Source organism: Globicephala melas, chromosome 7, assembly GCF_963455315.2.
Source record: "Globicephala melas chromosome 7, mGloMel1.2, whole genome shotgun sequence".
Taxonomy (NCBI): domain Eukaryota; kingdom Metazoa; phylum Chordata; class Mammalia; order Artiodactyla; family Delphinidae; genus Globicephala; species Globicephala melas.
Window position 1 is genome coordinate 51005698 of NC_083320.1, and position 18894 is coordinate 51024591.

Sequence of the window (18894 nt, forward strand, 5' to 3'; positions counted from 1 at the left end):
ATCAAATGCACAAGGATTTCCAAATGCATTGGAAAGTGATGTCTATGTAGTCCATAAGTAGGGCCTTTTTAGACTTTGCATGGCAGCAAAGTACTTGGTGATGATCCATGTAGGATTTAACTGTCTACATTATGGTATCATCTTAAATGCTTTGGAAGTTTGTATGAGCAGGAGGAATGAAAATGGTGAGATGTGTGTTCCACTTTTCCATGACCCAGTCCATTTAACTCTGCAGACACGTGTAAACATGACTCTTCCTTCTGTGATCTGAAAGGCCTTACCTTCTGGTTCCCCAGACGGCGTGGGTTTCCTCACATCCCCGATAACTCTGCTTAAATCCCTGTACAAGGACTTACCATGGTGTGCTCTGCCTGTCCACTTGTGTGTTGCTTCCTCCAGACTGGTCTCCTAGAAGGTGCGGATTTTGCCTTTCATCTCTGCAGCCACACCACTTTAAGGCCATGCTCGATACACAGTGGAGGCTCATATGTGATGTGTGGTGGTACATTTTTAGTGCTTATGCAACTGAATTTTATCATTTGCAGACTTGGGAGAAACCTAGAGACACTGGGTCTTGATTTATCTGTTCCAACCAAATACAAAAGTTCATCTCTTCCCCTACTTCTAAGATAGGAAGCAATTTTAAAAGTTGTATGTTATTTAAACAGAGGAATGTATTGATACATTTAAAAGATTAAGCTTAAAATAGGTGTAAATATATACAGACACCTGAATGGAACCATATTGATGAAGAGTGGTCTCCTTTTCAAAGTTTAATTGGCACCACATGGGGACATATGTATGCATATGGCTGATTCACTTTGTGCAACAGAAACTAACACAGTATTGTGAAGCAATTATACTTCAATGGAGATCTATTAAATATATATTATATATATATATATAAAATATATATATAATGCACATACAATACAATCCCCCCCCCAAAAAAAGAAAGATACATTCTCAGATCAGTTCTCCAATCTGACCCCACCTTCTGAATTCAAAGATATGAGGAAAGATGAACATAGAACTTAGTGAAAGAAATTGAAGAGAAGTGAAGGAAGTGGATCTGGAAATAGAAGTATATTTGGTGGTTTTTTTTTTTTTTTAAGGCAAGACTTGTATATATTTAGAATGTTCTTTGTTATCTAGAAATCTGTTAAAGTGTTTCTTGAGTTGCATAAATAATAAACCCCACCCTACACAGTAAATAAACCAGGCCAGCACAAACATAAAAGCCAAGATTTAGAAAGGCAAATGTGATGAATACCTGAAGAACAACCACAGAGGGACAGAAATGTTATTAAAAAAAAAGGAATGCAATGTGGAGACGGCCTGATGCGAAGCTAAAAGATCTTGCTACCTTCTCTCCCTGACTTTTCAACATGCAGGGGGTGATGAAAACAGGATACTATGGCTAGTCTATTCCTTTTGAGAATTTTTTTTTTCAGCACAATTATAAGAGGTTTCAAACTCAGGAAGAGTGATTTGATCATAGTTCTATATAATCATTGTTAACCTACCTACATTGCCTAATTATAGGCTGAATTTATATGATTTCCTACACATCCCCCTGGCTAGAAATGTTTATTGTATGATCTTCTTTAGCACCCCCAAATTTACCATTAAACACCACTTTCTTAGGCTTTTTTGAAATATGAGATTGATTAAATATCAATACCTCTGAGAGGGCTGTTAGTTAGCTGGGAAAAGAGGGGCTGGGTGTCTGAGAGGAGGAGGCAGGTGAATGAAGCAAAGCAGGGTTTTGTTACAAAGGAAGTGAAAGGTCAAAGATCAACTCCACAAATCTACCTGAGATTGGTACAAATAAAAGTGGAGTGAGTGTTGCAAGGTTTGGTTGTCCACATGCTTATTAGGATCAGGCACCTTTAGCCCTGACTCTTCCTACTGGGATGAGAGCAAAGCTCTGGCAGGGATTTTATTCATCTCCAAGACCTTCCATCCCTCCTTGGTCTCTCCCCAGGACTTCATTTCTCCTTTCTGCAGCCTCAGGGGAAACGAGGAGGAGTGTACCTGCCTCTTAATCCAGGATTCAAATAATTACTCAAAATAGATCTTACATATTGTGTGCCTTTTCTAAGCATGCTCTTTACACATATTGTTTCATTTTGTCCCCACAACAGGCCTGTGTGGTGGGTATCACCTCTATTTAACTAATGAGAGAAGAGACAGGTTAAAATCATTGACTTGCTGAAGTTGAACAGTTAACAAGTGGTGTCACTGAGGTTTGAACACTGATTGCTTCCCCCACAATGTCCACGTCTTTTCCTGCTGGGTCCCATTACATTACTACGATCAACAGCTTTCCCTGATTTGAAGATTATCCTTCAGTTAATATTACATGGCACATCTTTGTCACTGTCACCTACCATCCTCCAAAATCCATGTTAGACTTTTTATTGGGCCAGTTTGATTTATTTCCTTCCCTGGGCTCTTCCTTATTTACATTTATTGCTTTATTATGAAAAGAGGCTAAACTGAGATAAAATATCAAGATCACACCGTCCTTGGAGGAAAAAAATGTAGGAGTTACAATGCTGTAAGCATTCAGAGAAGACATACTGGACATGTCAGAAGAACAATCTCTGGACACTGAAGTAGCAAAGAAATTATGAAGGATGAGAGGAAGAAGATGTTTTTCAGAAGTCCATGAAAAATCTGACTTGTTATACATTAAGAATGGTAATGTAATACTAATAGACCTGCTCTACAAAGCTGTTTTTCAGTCAGCTGCTTTGTTTCGTGTTCAGATTTCCTTTTAAATCGATAGCCCTTGCTTTGCTGTCTTCAACTGAAGGCATTTGCCTTCCAGTAAAACACACACACACACAAAATGGGGGTGGAAATGAGTCAGCCATTTCCTGCCCCAAGATTCAAACCTACTTTGCTTTTCTGAAAACATGATTCAAGCTATCCAACAATAATTTAATTGGCTGTTCTGTAAATTACAGGGCTGACAACCATATAAACACCAGAGAAATCACATGGGTATTCAGTAGTCAGCTATCATTTTTCTGATAATCCTCAGAACTTTCTATTTACATAATTATAAAGCACTATATCACACAGGGTAATGGAAAAGTAAGTCTGTTTTCTATGCAACCTTCAACTTGTGATTTTTTATGCATAATATATATTACAAATTTATGACTCATCTATAGAGATGAAAAAATGTGGTCAGCACACCATATCTGAAATATCATAATGTATCTCATGAGAGTTTATAATATCCTCTGGTTTTAAGGGATGTAATCTTGACATAATAAGTCTATTTCATAACTGGTTGAATGATGGCCTTCAGGGGGACCAGTGTCAACTAGAGGGAGATATGTGTGCTGCAGGCCTTTCTTTGCCCTGTTCTGTTTGATACGTCTATTACAGATGTGGATAAAAATATCAGAGATAAATTTATATAACCTATGGATGACAAACAATTGAGATAATGGAAAATAAAATAGATGATGGAATCGTGATATGAAATATGACATGTTCATGTGACAGTCTGATCTAAGAAGATGAAAATCAATTGGAATGATAGCACTGTCTTGCTTTTTGGTTAAGAAAAGACATAATTTTTAAATGAGCTATACATTATAAATAATATGGCTTTAAAGCAGTACATGAAAAAGGCTTGGAAGTTTTGAATTTATGGTAAGCTCACTATTTGTCACCAATGTATATGGCTGCCAGAGAAAGCTAGTACAATTTGGGGTCGCATTAATGGAGTTAAATTATCTGGAATGAAGGAGGTGACAGGCATAATTGAAGTCTCCATTCTCTTCTGGTCAGACCACTCCTTAAATGTAAGTTGATTTTGAATGATGTACTTCTAGAGTGATATAGGCAAAGTAAAGCTTATTAGGAGATCAGGAGTGAATGTGAAAGGACAGGCATAATTGACATTGAAATGTTTTAACCTGGAAAGAGAGAAATTAGGGGTGAGGCAAGGACCTGATAGATGTCTTGAAATATTCAGATAGTTGTCATTTTTAAATTTTATCACAAATAGCAACAAGATATAGAAAAGAATCCATGAATATAAATTTCAATAGAGAAAAGATCTTTCTAATAGACCAGAGAGAAGGTAAGCACCCTAAGGAAATGATTCATTCACCATCAGTAGTGTTGGGTACATTTAAAAAAATTATTTAAAAGTATATGTATAAGCACTGCTTATGTCTCAAGCATTGTGTTAAGCCCTGCAGATAAGGTAATAAACAAAATAGGCACTGTCACTGCTGCCATGTAGATCACTTCTGGTGTAGTTGGAGAGACAGACACTTAATATATAATTGAACATTGTGATTACTTGCAATGAAAGAACTATAGAGAATGTGTAACTATTAATAGAGAGTTCATAGCTACACATAATTTAGAATGGAGGGTTAGGGAAAGCTCCTTTCAGGATCTGACCTTTAAGGACAGGGCTTGAATGATAAGTAGGAACTAAGCAAATAAAGAATGAGGACAAGAAGGAGGCAAGGGAGAATATTCTAGATGAAGAATGTATGCAGACTCTTCAGGAAAGAGCTTGTTGCATTTAGAAGTTGGCAGAATGCCACTGTGGCTGGGAGCTAGTGGGTAAGGAGAGGAGAGGCATATTGGAGCCACAGGGCAGTACGCTTTCTAAACTTTGCTCTGGAATAGGAGTTTTGTCTAAGGGCAGTGAGGAGCTATTGAAGAGTTTTAACCAAGGAAGTGGCATAATCACATCCGGTTTTTAAGAAGTTCACTTTGGGTACAGTATAGAAAACAGATGGGAAGTAGAGGAAAGAGACTGAATGGAGAGTAACCTTTTATATCCTGGCAAAGAAATGAATGTGACTTGAATTGTGATGGTGACATTGGAGATAGAAGAGGGGAAGGTGGGAGAGGAACTAATGGGGCGCAATCCACAAGACCTGGTGCTCTACTAATGAAGAGAGTGAAGGAGAGAGAGAGAGTCCTTGGAGACCCCCAGAACTCAGGAATAAGCACCTTTCTGAGAAGGGGAACATGAAGGACAAATTGATTTGCTGTGGAGATCAGAAGGTCAGTTTTGAACATGCTAATTTTGATCTCATGATCTTTGATTTCCATGAGATTTCATTTCATTTATTCAACCTATGACATAAGAAAGACATGTTAGATAGATGATTGGATATCTGGAGTCTGGTCAATTTTTAGACTTGCTACAGCAGAATCACCTGGAACTTCTGATTATTTGGCTACAGCCCAAGCCTAATATATTAGAACCTTCAAGAGAACATAGCCAATCTAATACCCTGAGGTTAGATGCAGTGGAAAAAATGGAAGTGATGTTTGATGCATCACTAGATAGTTGTACTAGTTAATCTTTAAACTTGACAACTTTGAATGACTATAATGTTATGACTAGAAAGATGGCAAGACCAAGAACTAATTCTACTATTACTTTCTAAGAGTAAATGTTCTGATCAAGTCATGAAGCATCTCTGAAGGAAGAGAGCCATCTCCAGATTCTTCTATTTACATTGCCATGTTTGTTTCCCACGATGCTGCTATCTTGGCCAGAAACTAACTGTTGGAGGAACCAGGCTCTAGCCAGAGGCAACCACCTAATGGTTCCAGTGGTCCATGAGATAACCTGTCTTAAGAATCCAGCCAAATTGATGCATCATTCTGGATGGTAACTAATTTTCCAAATCAGATTTTCTCTTTGACTAGAGGGGAAGGGAGTGGGAAAAAGAAAAACAGAAGCATACGGATAAGTAAGAACATAAGAGTTAAAGGGGGATCAAGCAGAGAGAGAAGCAAAGAGAAACAGAAGCAGAGTCACAAGTATGACAATTAGTAGAACAAGGTTTAAGGGACATCCTCTTCCCAGCAGATGACAATGTAGCTGGATTCCCCAGTTCATTACAGTTCATTTATTCAACAAGTTTTTATTGAGCACCTATTATGTACTAAGTGCTGGGAATATCAAATGAACAAAACTGTTGTCATGGACCCCTCATTCTAGGTACATAATGATGAGTGCCATGGAAAAAATTAAGGCAGTGTTATGAGGACATGGATAGTGATGGTAGGATGGGCAGTTATCAGGAAATGAAGACCTTTCTGAGGAGGGAACTGAGTCACCTGTGAGGCCACTGGGTAAAGAGCTTCTCAAGCAGAGAAAGTGGAAAGTACAAATGCTGTGATACAGAAGTGTGTTTGAGATGTTTATAAACCGAAAAAGTCCATGACATTGAACCCTGATGAACAAGGGGCAGTGTGAAAGGAGGTAAGATCAAGGAGAAAGGACAGTGCAGCTCATTCAGGGACTTGTAAGCCGTGATGGGATTTTTCATTTTATTCTGAATGCAACAGGAAGTTTTTTAGGATTTTGATCAAGGGGGTGGCATGATCACATTTGTGCGTTAGAGGAATTACTCTGGTTTGTGTGTGGAGACTCAATTGTAGAGGGTCAAGAGCAGAAGCAGGAGAGCAGTAAGGAGGCTACTTCAGCAGCCCAGGCAAGAAACAATGGTGGTCGCACAAGGTAGTAGCAGTGGAAGATACGGAAAATAGAGAAGGGGTACATCTTGAAATTAGCACCAACAGGAGTAGATGATGGATTGGGTAAGGGGGAGCAGTCAAGGATTATGCAAAGGTTTTTGTTCTCAACAGCTGAATAAGATTTATTGAGATGGGGAAAACCCAAAAAAGAACCAATGAGTTTGGTTTTGGACATATTAAATTTGAGAAGTTTCAATGAATGTCATTCATTCAGGTGAAGAAATTTGGTAGCTAGTTAGAAATGGGAGTCTGAGGTTCAGGAGATAAGTTATGGCTGCAGATATGAATTTGGAGGTGATCAGCCTATCAGTCCTGACAGTGTACCTGTTAAAATGGTTTCCTCGCTCTATTTCTTACCCCCTACCTACCCATGCACCTTCATAAAGCCTTCATCACAAGAGGTGATCTGGACATGTCTCTGTTTTCTGAGAGCTGGTGGAGCCATAAATACCATAGTAACTGAAAGAGGGAAAAATAAATGAATGTAGGAGCTGGGAGACTAGTCTGTCTGGGCATTTATTGAAATGGCGTAGGCAGAATGTAGCATCTCTCTCCTGGGTATAGGCCTGTATATCCAGTAACTCCTCACTACCTAATACAAGAGAAGAAGGAAGGAGTCTAGCTAGTTGTTTTGTTTTGTTTTACTAATCAGCTACTCACTGGGTCATTCATGAAGCTCTAGTTGGCCATTTGGTCAGAGTGATTTCTTTCAGAACTATTAATCATATCTGGTGCTACTTTGCTCTCCTAGCAAACATTTTTTACATTCAATAATTGCATATTCCACTGCAGTCTGAAGAATTATACATTTCAGAGCAGTTGTTATTATTGATTTTGCATTTCAATAACATTTGCTTTCTAATTCATCTTTTTTATGATTGAAGCTTCTTAATTTGCTTACAATGCACCATATGTTACCATTGCTTAATTTTGTCCCAAAATATTCATTTCTATCTCTAAGGGACAGGTAGACTGAATAAAATATGTGGATTTAGCTCTCTTTACTCTTTTATCAGTAGCAGGCGACTTTGCTAAGTATTTACAGGTAATAAATGAGGACCTAAGTGGCTTGTAATTATACCCGAATAGCCTCATGAAAGAATTACTGTGCTTTCTCAAGCCTTTAACTCATGACCAAAAATGATTATCATTGAATGGCCATCTTGGAGGGCTCAACAGTAGTAAGGTTATGGGTAAAAATATACAATATGACTAACTTCCCTAAACGTTAGCATCCCACATTCTTACATTTGAGAGCTAAGTATAAAAACCATGAGCCTTTGGGGCCTTGATTTTAAGATTTTTCCTTTAAAAATAATGCTGTTATTCTCTAAAGAACATGAGAACAGTCTTTATTTAGTTAAGCTAACCCAAAATAGAACAGAGGAAATTATTAAATGAGTGAACATGTATCTTTCTTTGGGACCCATTCATGCCAAAACTGATGTGTTTTAAAAGTACAAGATGACTTACAAGAGGGAAAATATCTTCAAAAATGATTACACTGATCTTGAGAAAGGGATGCCTGATAGCCTCAATAATTACCCTGGAATTAACTACAATGCTGATGACTGCATTATTTACTGCAGTCTTATGAACAAGCAAACATTGTATTTTATAGCTGCACAGGACAGAAGTTTATGGAAAGTAGCTATTAATGTGTCCCCTTATGTCCCACCTCTCTTTCAGAGAGAAGCCCCAAATCTAGAGAGCATACAGCATGGAAAATTTCACTCCCAATTTAGACATCTCTCTAGACTCCAGAGGAAGCTGTTCAGCTGGCCTCTCCTGTAGTTGAAACCGAGCTGTACGACAGCATGATGAGTCACTGGGCCAACAGCCCAAGTGCCAGGCTGGAACACGAGCAACTAGATTGGACACACTCTGCCTCATGTTAGGAATACTGTTGTGTGAGAAATAAAAGAAACCTTCTCTGGAATTGATGTTGGTCAAAATTCTGATACACTTAGATGTTCTTTTTGCAGTTCTGATTTGGTGGGGGAGGGGTGGAGATTCTGGGAGAACACCAGAATCTGAGCTAGCATTCTTAGTTGCTATTTCAACAGCTGTTACATGTACAGCTAATAGCTGTTTGACTGGGTTTCTTAGAACTGCTCCTGACACAGGGCAGTGAAGCAACACTTTACTGTATCTGTATCTGTCTGAAATTCAAGACATACTTTGCTTAAGCTAAGGAAAAAAAGGTAATCATCTGCCAACACTTGCAAGAGTAATTAGGGATTCTAGAAAAATCTCTTCAGGGAAAACATGTGAGGAAGGGTAAAAGAAAACTTTTGTCAGTATTTTGGAAAATCTGAATTTCCAGACTGAGATTTTGAGACATCGCTAGTTGTCCCTTCTTCACCTATTTCACTCTTGATGAAACTAGGTTTCAAATAACATATGTTACTGAAAGTCAGTAATGTGACTTTCAGTAAGATAGATCTAGCTTATAAGGAGGTATAAGGCACCTGAGAACAGCCTGCCTGCCATCCATGAACTCAGCACTCACAACAACCGGAAACAGTACATGAACAGTACCTTTCATGGCGGGTGGTGTGTACACGCTCTGCTTCCTTTGCTTAGGGGATGCATTCTGTGACTGGATAGAGAGAAAAAAGTAATAAGTCTTATATTTGGATAAAAAGTACAATGTCATCAGCCTTTTGAGGGAAATAAACACCTAGTAACATTAGTTTATTTTAAAAAGAAAGAAAGAAAGAGATAGTACCAATCCTTTCCATTTTAGAGAAAAGCATAAGTCCCAGGACAAAATATACTCCAAAAGCTATGTCCATGGTATAATTATATCTGTTCATAGGATTGTCAGTGGTTCTGGAGGGTTAATGAGAGTCCTTGCTAAGTAATATCAGTCTATAATCCTATGGAATTGAGATGTTCAATCTAATAGCTCCATTTCCTTGGAATTACAATGTTGAGGTAATATTCTTTCACATGTTCAAAAGCTCTCTCCTAACAAAACTGCTGCTTAATACTCTTAAGCACACTGGATCAGAATTAATTTATTGAGGCAGAAATTTTTGCACTAAAAATGATACAAATTGGAACAGAGGAACATATTTCAGGGTCAGAACCACAATAATAATATTTAAAGTTTAGATAGAAATAGATATTTATATATGTATAAGGCATTACTTATTATAATAAATTATATATATATGTGGTCTACACCTCGATCAGATTATGTCAAAGACTCCTTTTTAATGGTGTGTCTACTTATATTTCAGTGTGTCAAAGGCAGGAGTTTTAGTGTCTGGAGCAATTATTTTTGCTTTGGAAAGTTCAGGTATAAATAGTTACAAGATACTTTTTGAGGATTGTTCTAGGCTTTCCATGCATATTAGAAAGAACATATGTACAGAGTCTGAAGAAAACTAGAAACTGTTTCATGAAGTTGTAAATAGAGCTTGAGGCATCTTTACTCATATGTACTAAAGCTTAATTGCCCTCAAAGGAGTCATCAAGATGTTGGTATTTAGCTGATGCAAAAACAACCTATTAAAAAGTAAAAAATTCAACCAAATAGTTACCAAATCCATATCAATCAAAGCAAATGGTACAAGCAAATTTCTGCAACATAGAGTGTTTTGATACCAGTCTATTATGCACAGATGCAGGCAGGGCAACTCTACATTAGTATACGTGTGTGGATGATTGAGCCTTCTGTTGTACCTCTGCTGTATTCTGTCACATTTGGTTGATTTTAAGAAGCATTCACTTCCAGGTTTTCTTATATGTTTATTTCCATATACATATTCAAAGATTAAGTAGAAAATTAATTCTACAGAAAAGTTGGTTTGTTTAGTAACAGTGGTAAAACTTACTAATAATTATATTTATGTAAGAGTTTAGTTTTCAAAGCATTTAACATTTACAATCTCATTAAATTTTTAGAAAAGTCTTGAGAGATACTTTCTGGTATTTTGTTCTTTCTACATTTTCCACTGAGTTTTGCTAGATGCCTACTCATGTGGCCATGGGAATTGAGTATCAAGTCTGCATGAGTCCTACTCAATATTTGTTCCATTTCTGGGCACAAGTTTGCTCATTTTCTTGTATTCTGTGTATCCTATGTTATCAGCTCCCCTAGGCCCCCCGTCCCTGGTTCATATTTTCAATCTGAACTCCTACATGTGTATGTGGAGACTGGCCTCAGGATCTGCTCTTGGCTCCACACACCAGAGGACCCTTAAGAGGTGTCTGTCCCCCACCTTCTTGTTCCAGGGTTCCAACATTGGCTGTCCCAACCTGTGATGGTCATACACAACCAGTCACTACATTGAAATTATCAATACCATATCTTGCCTCTAAAATCAGTAGTTTATTTTAGAAGTTTTTCCAGGGGTTAGTATTTCATAGGTGGAGAATCAAGGGTAACCTAGAGGTGGAGATTTTATGACACCATTTTACTGTTTGTTCAGTAGGGGAAAGCAAATCAAATAGTTTTTACAACACAGTTATATTGATACCATATTTTATATCACATCAGATCAAACTGGTAGTGTTTTTAGTTGGTTGGACACATATTTATACAGAGTATAAGAAAACTTACTTCTGCTTGTGTGTTGGTCACTCTCTTGTCATCTATTTCTGCAAGAGAAGTAGGTGTAATTATTAGAAAGTTGATATTTTTCCTTGTAATATGCACATTAAATTTTCAATAACATGGAACAGAATGATTTAATAATTGCCTTATGCTTATACAATATCCATGGCTTAGTCTAGTGGCTGAGAGGGCAGTGGGAGGCAGAAAGAAATAGTTTCCTTCTGAGATAACCCTCTCCCACAGGTTTAAAAAAGGCAATAAAAAAGCATCCCTCCTGAAATTCCAAATTGCCCAACTTCCAGCAGTCCGGAAGGGGGACCAGAGAAATGCCTCCTAGAACAACCGTTGGCATCATCAACCTCACAGTGCTAAGGCGTAAACAACCTTCTCTCCTCATGGATTTTGCAGCACTGTCTATTAACTGTAGCCTCTGTCAATTTTCCTTAAGTTTGCCAGTAAGCAGAACAAACCTATTTTTCTGCTCAGCCCAATCACTGACTCTAAAAGAGGCACCCTCTTTTCTATATGCCCCTGGAAAGAATCAGTAACTTTATCAGAAATATTTTTTGTAACACTTCTAGGACAACTTCCACGTAGTCTGTGTAAAAAAAACAGTTGTGAGGAAGGGGAGAGAGGAGGAAGAGGTGCTCACATACTCCCCTTCCACAGAGCGAGGACATTCTGGGCTGGGCTTCTTTCCTACCTCCTCACCTACTTTGCATGGATTCTGCCTCTTGGCTTCTAGACCCAGTTGACCGTTCCTCACTTTTAGGTTAGTCCCACAGCTGAGAGATTGATGCCATGGTTTAAATACTGAACGAGACATTCATGAAAGAATGTCTAAAAGCGAGTATAATTGTAACTTTGGTTTGTAACTCCGCATTTTGTTCTCTACATAATTTAAGAGGCTAGTGAATTTAAAGAATTATTAGTTTATGTTTTTGGGTACATAATGTATAAGGATGTAATTTTGTGATATAAATAACCATAAGGGGTTGGGACAGGTGTAAAAGAAGAGTGTTTGTATGTTATTGAAGTTAAACTAGTATAAATTCAAATTAAAGTGTTATAAATTTAGGGTTTTAAATGTAATCCCCATTGTAACTACAAAGAAAACAGCTATAGAATGTACACAAAAGGAAATGAGAAAGAAATTTAAACAATTCACTACAAAAAATTAACTAAACATGGGGCTTCCCTGGTGGTCCAGTGGTGAAGAATCTGCCTTCCAATGCAGGGGATGCAGGTACATCCCGGATCAGGGAACTAAGATCCCACATACCATGGGGCAACTAAGCCTGTGCACCACAACTACAAGCACACAAGCCACAACTAGAGAGCCCGGGTGCCACAACTAGAGAGAAGCCTGCATGCCACAATGAAAGATCCCGTGTGTGGCAACTAAGACACGACGCAGCCAAAAATAAATAAATACATATTTTTTAAAAGTAAGCATAAAGGAAGACAGGAATTCAGGAAATGAGGGACAAAAAAGCTATAAGTCATATAGGAAACAAATAGCAAAATGACAGAAGGAAGTCTTATTAGTTACTTTAAATGTAAACAGATTAAAATCTTCAAAAGACCAAGATTAGCAAAATAGATAAGATCATATGATCCAATATGTACTACCTACAAGAGACTCACTTTAGATCCAAATATACAAATAGGGTAAAAGTCAAAGGTTAGGAAAAACAATTCTATGCAAATAGAAACCAAAAGAGAGCAGGGTGACTATACTAATATCAGACAAAATAGACTTCAAATCAAAAAAAGTTATGAGACAAAGAAGACATATATTAAGAAAAGTTTCAATACAGAAAGAAGATATATAAAAATTATAAACATTTGTCTACCTAACAACAGACCATCAAAGTATCTGAGGCAAAACTAACAGAACTGAACAGAGAAATAAACTGTTCTGCAGTAATAGTTGGAAACTTCAATACTCCACTCTCAATAATGGGTAGAGCAACCAGAAAGAAGATAAGCAGGGAAACAGAAGACTTAAAAACTTAATAAATCAAATATATCTAATAGACATATATAGAAGATTCTACCAATTACAATCGCACACATAGTCTTTTCAAATGTACATGGAAACTTTTTCCAGGAGAGACCGTATGTAAGGCCACAAATTAAGTCTTTTTTTTTTTAACATTTTTATTGGAGTATAATTGCTTTACAATGGTGTGTTAGTTCTTGCTTTATAACAAAGTGAATCAGTTATACATATACATATATCCCCATATCTCCCCCCTCTTGCGTCTCCCTCCCTCCCACCCTCCCTATCCAACCTTTCTAGCTGTTCATAAAGCACAGAGCTGATCTCCCTGTGCTATGCGACTGCTTCCCACTAGCTGTCTATTTTACATATGATAGTGTATATATGTCTATATATACATTACCACTCTCTCACTTTGTCCTAGCTTACCCTTTCTGCTCACCGTGTCCTCAAGTCCATTCTCTAGTAGGTCTGTGTCTTTATTCCTGTCTTACCCCTAGGCTCTTCATGACCACTATTTTTTTTTTTTTTTTAGATTCCATATATATGTGTTAGCATACGGTATTTGTTTTTCACTTTCTGACTTACTTCACTCTGTATGACAGACTCTAGGTCCATCCACCTCATTACAAATAATTCAGTTAAGTTTCTTTTTATGGCTGAGTAATATTCCACTGTATATATGTGCTACATCTTCTTTATCCATTCATCTGTTGATGGACACTTAGGTTGCTTCCATGTCCTGGCTATTGTAAATAGAGCTGCAATGAACATTGTGGTACCTGACTCTTTTTGAATTATGGTTTTCTCAGGGTATATGGCCAGTAGTGGGATTGATGGGTCATATGGTAGTTCTACTTTAAGTTTCTTAAGGAACCTCCATACTGGTCTGCATAGTGGCTGTATCAATTTACATTCCCACCAACAATGTATGAGGGTTCCCCTTTCCTCCACATTCTCTCCAGCATTTATTGTTTGTAGATTTTTTAGTGATGCCCATTCTGACTGGTGTGAGATGATACTGCATTGTAGTTTTGATTTGCATTTCTCTAATGATTAATGATGTTGAGCATTCTTTCATGTGTTTGCTGGCACTCTGTATATCGTCTTTGGAGAAATGTCTGTTTAGGTCTTCTGCCCATTTTTGGATTGGGTTGTTTGTTTATTTGTTATTGAGCTGCATGAGCTGCTTGTAAATTTTGGAGGTTAATCCTTTGTCAGTTGCTTCATTTGCAATTATTTTCTCCCATTCTGAAGGTTGTCTTTTGTCTTGTTTATGGTTTCCTTTGCTGTGCAAAAGCTTTGAAGTTTCATTAGGTCCCATTTGTTTATTTTTTTTTTTATTTCCATTTCTCTAGGGGGTGGGTCAAAAAGGATCTTGCTGTGATTTATGTCATAGAGTGTTCTGCCTATGTTTTCCTCTAAGAGTTTGATAGTTTCTGGCCTTACATTTAGGTCTTTAATCCATTATGAGTTTACTTTTGTGTATGGTGTTAGGGAGTGTTCTAATCTCATACTTCTACATGTACCTTTCCATTTTTCCCAGCACCACTTATTGAACAGGCTGTCCTTTCTCCACTGTACATTCCTGCCTCCTTTATCAAAGATAAGGTGACCGTATATGAGTGGGTTTATCTCTGGGCCTTCTATGCTGTTCCATTGATCTATATTTCTGTTTTTGTGCCAGTACCATACTGTTTTGATTACTGTAGCTTTGTAGTATAGTCTGAAGTCCAGGAGCCTGATTCCTCCAGATCCATTTTTCTTTCTCGAGATTGCTTTGGCTATTCGGGGTCTTTTATGTTTCCATACAGATTGTGAAATTTTTTTTTCTAGTTCTGTGAAAACTGCCAGTGGTAGTTTGATAGGGATTGCATTGTATCTGTAGATTGCTTTGGGTAGTATAGTCATTTTCACAATGTTGATTTTTCCAAACCAAGAACATGGTATATCTCTCCATCTATTTGTATCATCTTTAATTTCTTTCATCAGTGTCTTATAATTTTCTGCATACAGGTCTTTTGTCTCCTTAGGTAGGTTTATTCCTAAGTATTTTATTCTTTTTTTTTGCAGTGGTAAATGGGAGTGTTTTCTTACTTCTACTTTCAGATTTTTCATCATTAGTGTATAGGAATGCAAGAGATTTCTGTACATTAATTTTCTGTCCTGCTACTTTACCAAATTCATTGATTAGCTCTAGTAGTTTTCTGGCAGCATCCTTAGGATTCTCTGTGTATAGTATCATGTCAGCTGCAAACAGTGACAGCTTTACTTCTTTTTTTCCAATTTGGATTCCTTTTATTTCTTTTTCTTCTCTGATTGCTGTGGCTAAAACTTCCAAAACTGTGTTGAATAATAGTGATTAGAGTGTCCACCTTGTCTTCTTCCTGATCTTAGTGGAAATATTTTCAGTTTTTCACCATTGAGAACGATGTTGGCAGTGCGTTTGTCATATATGACCTTTATTATGTTGAGGAAAGTTCCCTCTATGCCTGCTTTCTGGAGGGTTTTTATCATAAATAGGTGTTGACTTTTGTCGAAAGCTTTTTCCGCATCTACTGAGATGATTGTATGCTTTTTCTCCTTCAATTTGTTAATATGGTGTATCATGTTGATTGATTTGCATATATTGAAGAATCCTTGCATTCCTGGGGTAAACCCCACTTGATCCAGGTGTATGACTCTTTTAGTGTGCTGTTGGATTCTGTTTGCTAGTATTTTGTTGAGGATATGTGCATCTGTGTTTATCAGTGATATTGGTCTGTAGTTTTCTTTTTTTGTGACATCTTTGTTTGGTTTTGGTATCGGGGTGATGGTGGCCTCGTAGAATGAGTTTGGGAGTGTTCCTCCCTCTGCTATATTTTGGAAGAGTTTGAGAAGGATGGGTGTTAGCTCTTTTCTAAATGTTTGATAGAATTCGCCTGTGAAGCCATCTGGTCTTGGGCTTTTGTTTGTTAGAAGATTTTTAATCACAGTTTCAATTTCAGTGCTTGTGATTGGTCTGTTCATATTTTCTATTTCTTCCTGGTTCAATCTTGGAAGGTTGTGCATTTTTGAGAATTTGTCCATTTCTTCCAGGTTGTCCATTTTATTGGCATATAGTTTGCTTGTAGTAATCTCTCATGATTCTTTGTATTTCTGCAGTGTCAGTTTTTACTTCTCCTTTTTCATTTCAAATTCTATTGACTTGAGTCTTCTCCCTGTTTTTCTTGATGCGTCTGGCTAATGGTTTATCAATTTTGTTTATCTTCTCAAAGAACTACCTTTTAGTTTTATTGATCTTTGCTGTTGTTTCCTTCATTTCTTTTTCATTTATTTCTGATCTGATCTTTATAATTTCTTTCCTTCTGCTTTGGGGGTCTTTTGTTGTTCTTTCTCTAATTGCTTTAGGTTAAGGTTAGGTTGTTTATTTGAGATATTTCTTGTTTCTTAAGGTAGGATTGTATTGCTATAAACTTCCCTCTTAGAACTGCTTTTGCTGCATCCCATAGGTTTTGGGTTGTCGTGTTTTCATTGTCATTTGTTTCTAGGTATTTTTTGATTTCCTCTTTGATTTCTTCAGTGGTCTCTTGGTTATTAAGTAGTGTATTGTTTAGCCTCCATGTGTTTGTATTTTTTACCGATTTTTTCCTGTAATTGATATGTAGTCTCGTAGCGTCGTGGTCAGAAGAGATACTTGATATGATTTCAGTTTTCTTAAATTTACCAAGGCTTGATTTGTGACCCAAGATATGATCTATCCTGGAGAATGTTCCATTCGCACTTGAGAAGAAAGTATATTCTGTTGTTTTGGGATGGAATGTTCTATAAGTATCAATTAAGTCCATCTTGTTTAATGTGTCATTCAAAGCTTGTGTTTCTTATTTATCTCCATTTTGGATGATCTGTCCAATGGTTAAAGTGGGGTGTTCAAGTCCCCTACTATGATTGTGTTACTGTCAATTTCCTCTTTTATGGCTGTTAGTATTTGTCTTATGTATTGAGGTGCTCCTGTGTTCGGTGCATAAATATTTACAGTTGTTATATCTTGGATGGATCCCTTGATCATTATGTAGTGTCCTTCTTTGTCTCTTGTGATAGTCTTTGTTTTAAAGTCTATTTTGTCTGATATGAGTATTGCTACTCCAGCTTTCTTTTGATTTCCATTTGCATGGAATATCTTTTTCCACCCCCTCACTTTCAGTCTGTCTGTGTCCCTCGGTCTGAAGTGGGTCTCTTGTAGACAGCATATATACAGGTCTTGTTTTTTTGTTTTTTGTGGTACGTGGGCCTCTCACTGTTGTGTGCTCTCCCGTTGTGGAGCACAGGCTACGGACGCGCAGGCTCAGCAGCCATGGCTCACGGGCCTAGCCACTCCACGGCATGTGGGATTTTCCCAGACTGGGGCATGAACCCGTGTCCCCTGCATCGGCAGGCAGACTCTCAACCACTGCGCCACCAGGGAAGCCCACGTGTTTTTGTATCCATTCAGCCAGTCTGTGTCTTTTCGTTGGAGCATTTAATCCATTTACATTTAAGGTAATTATCGATATGTATGTTCCTATTCCCATTTTCTTAATTGTTTTGGTTTTTTTATTGTAGGTCTTTTCCTTCCCTTGTGTTTCCTGCCTAGAGAAGTTCCTATAGCATTTGTTGTAAAGCTGGTTCGGTGGTGCTGAATTCTCTTAGCTTTTGCTTGTCCGTGAAGGTTTTAATTCTCCGTCAAATCTGAATCAGATCCTTGCTGGGTAGAGTAATCTTGGTAATCTTTTTCCCTTTCATCACTTTAAATATGTCCTGCCACTCCCTTCTGGCCTGCACAGTTTCTGCTGAAAGATCAGCTGTTAACCTTATGGGGATTCCCTTGTGTGTTATTTGTTGTTTTTCCCTTGCTGCTTTTAATATTTTTTCTTTGTATTTAATTTTTGATAGTTTGATTAATATGTGTCTTGGTATGTTTCTCCTTGGATTTATCCTGTATGGGATGCTCTGTGCTTCCTGGACTTGGGTGGCTATTTCCTTTCTCATGTTAGGGACATTTTCAACTATAATCTCTTCAAATATTTTCTCAGTCCCTTTCTTTTTCTCTTCTTCTTCTGGGACTCTTATAATTCAAATGTTGGTGCATTTAATATTGTCCCAGAGGTCTCTGAGACTGTCTTCAATTCTTTTCATTCTTTTTTCTTTATTCTGCTCTGCAGTAGTTATTTGCACTCTTTTATCTTCCAGGTCACGTATCCATTTTTCTGCCTCAGTTATTCTGCTATTGATCCCTCCTAGAGAATTTTTAATTTCATTTATTGTGTTGTTCATGACTGTTTGTTTGCTCTTTAGTTCTTCTGAGTCTTGTTAAACTTTTCTTGTATTTTCTCCATTTTATTTCCAAGATTTTGGATCATCTTTACTATCATTATTCTGAATTGTTTTTCAGGTAGACTGCCTATTTCCTCGTCATTTGTTAGGTTTGGTGGGTTTTTATCTTGCTCCTTCATCTGCTGTGTGTTTTTCTGTCTTCTCATTTTGCTTATCTTACTGTGTTTGGGGTCTCCTTTTTGCAGGCTGCAGGTTCATAGTTACCGTTGTTTTTCGTGTCTGTCCGCAGTGGCTAAGGTTGGTTCAGTGGGTTGTGTAGGCTTCCTGGTGGAGGGGACTAGTGCCTGTGTTCTGGTGGATGAGGCTGGATCTTGTCTTTCTGGTGGGCAGGTCCACATCTGGTGGTGTGTTTTGGGGTGTCTGTGGCCTTATTATGATTTTAGGCAGCCTCTCTGCTAATGGGTGGGGTTGTGTGCCTGTTTTGTTA

General features: G+C 37.6%; 1 protein-coding gene across 2 annotated transcripts in view; it reads right to left on the minus strand.

Moving 5' to 3' along the window:
* PPP1R1C (protein phosphatase 1 regulatory inhibitor subunit 1C) overlaps positions 1-18894 on the minus strand; it is a 128653-nt gene that overhangs the window by 47505 nt on the left and 62254 nt on the right. For both annotated transcript variants that reach the window (XM_030850392.2, XM_030850382.1), the window contains exons 3-4: positions 11117-11154; positions 9085-9145 (exon numbers count right to left, since the gene is read on the minus strand). In XM_030850392.2, the coding sequence (XP_030706252.1) occupies positions 9085-9145; positions 11117-11154 (99 nt within the window). The remainder of the gene's footprint in view (positions 1-9084; positions 9146-11116; positions 11155-18894) is intronic.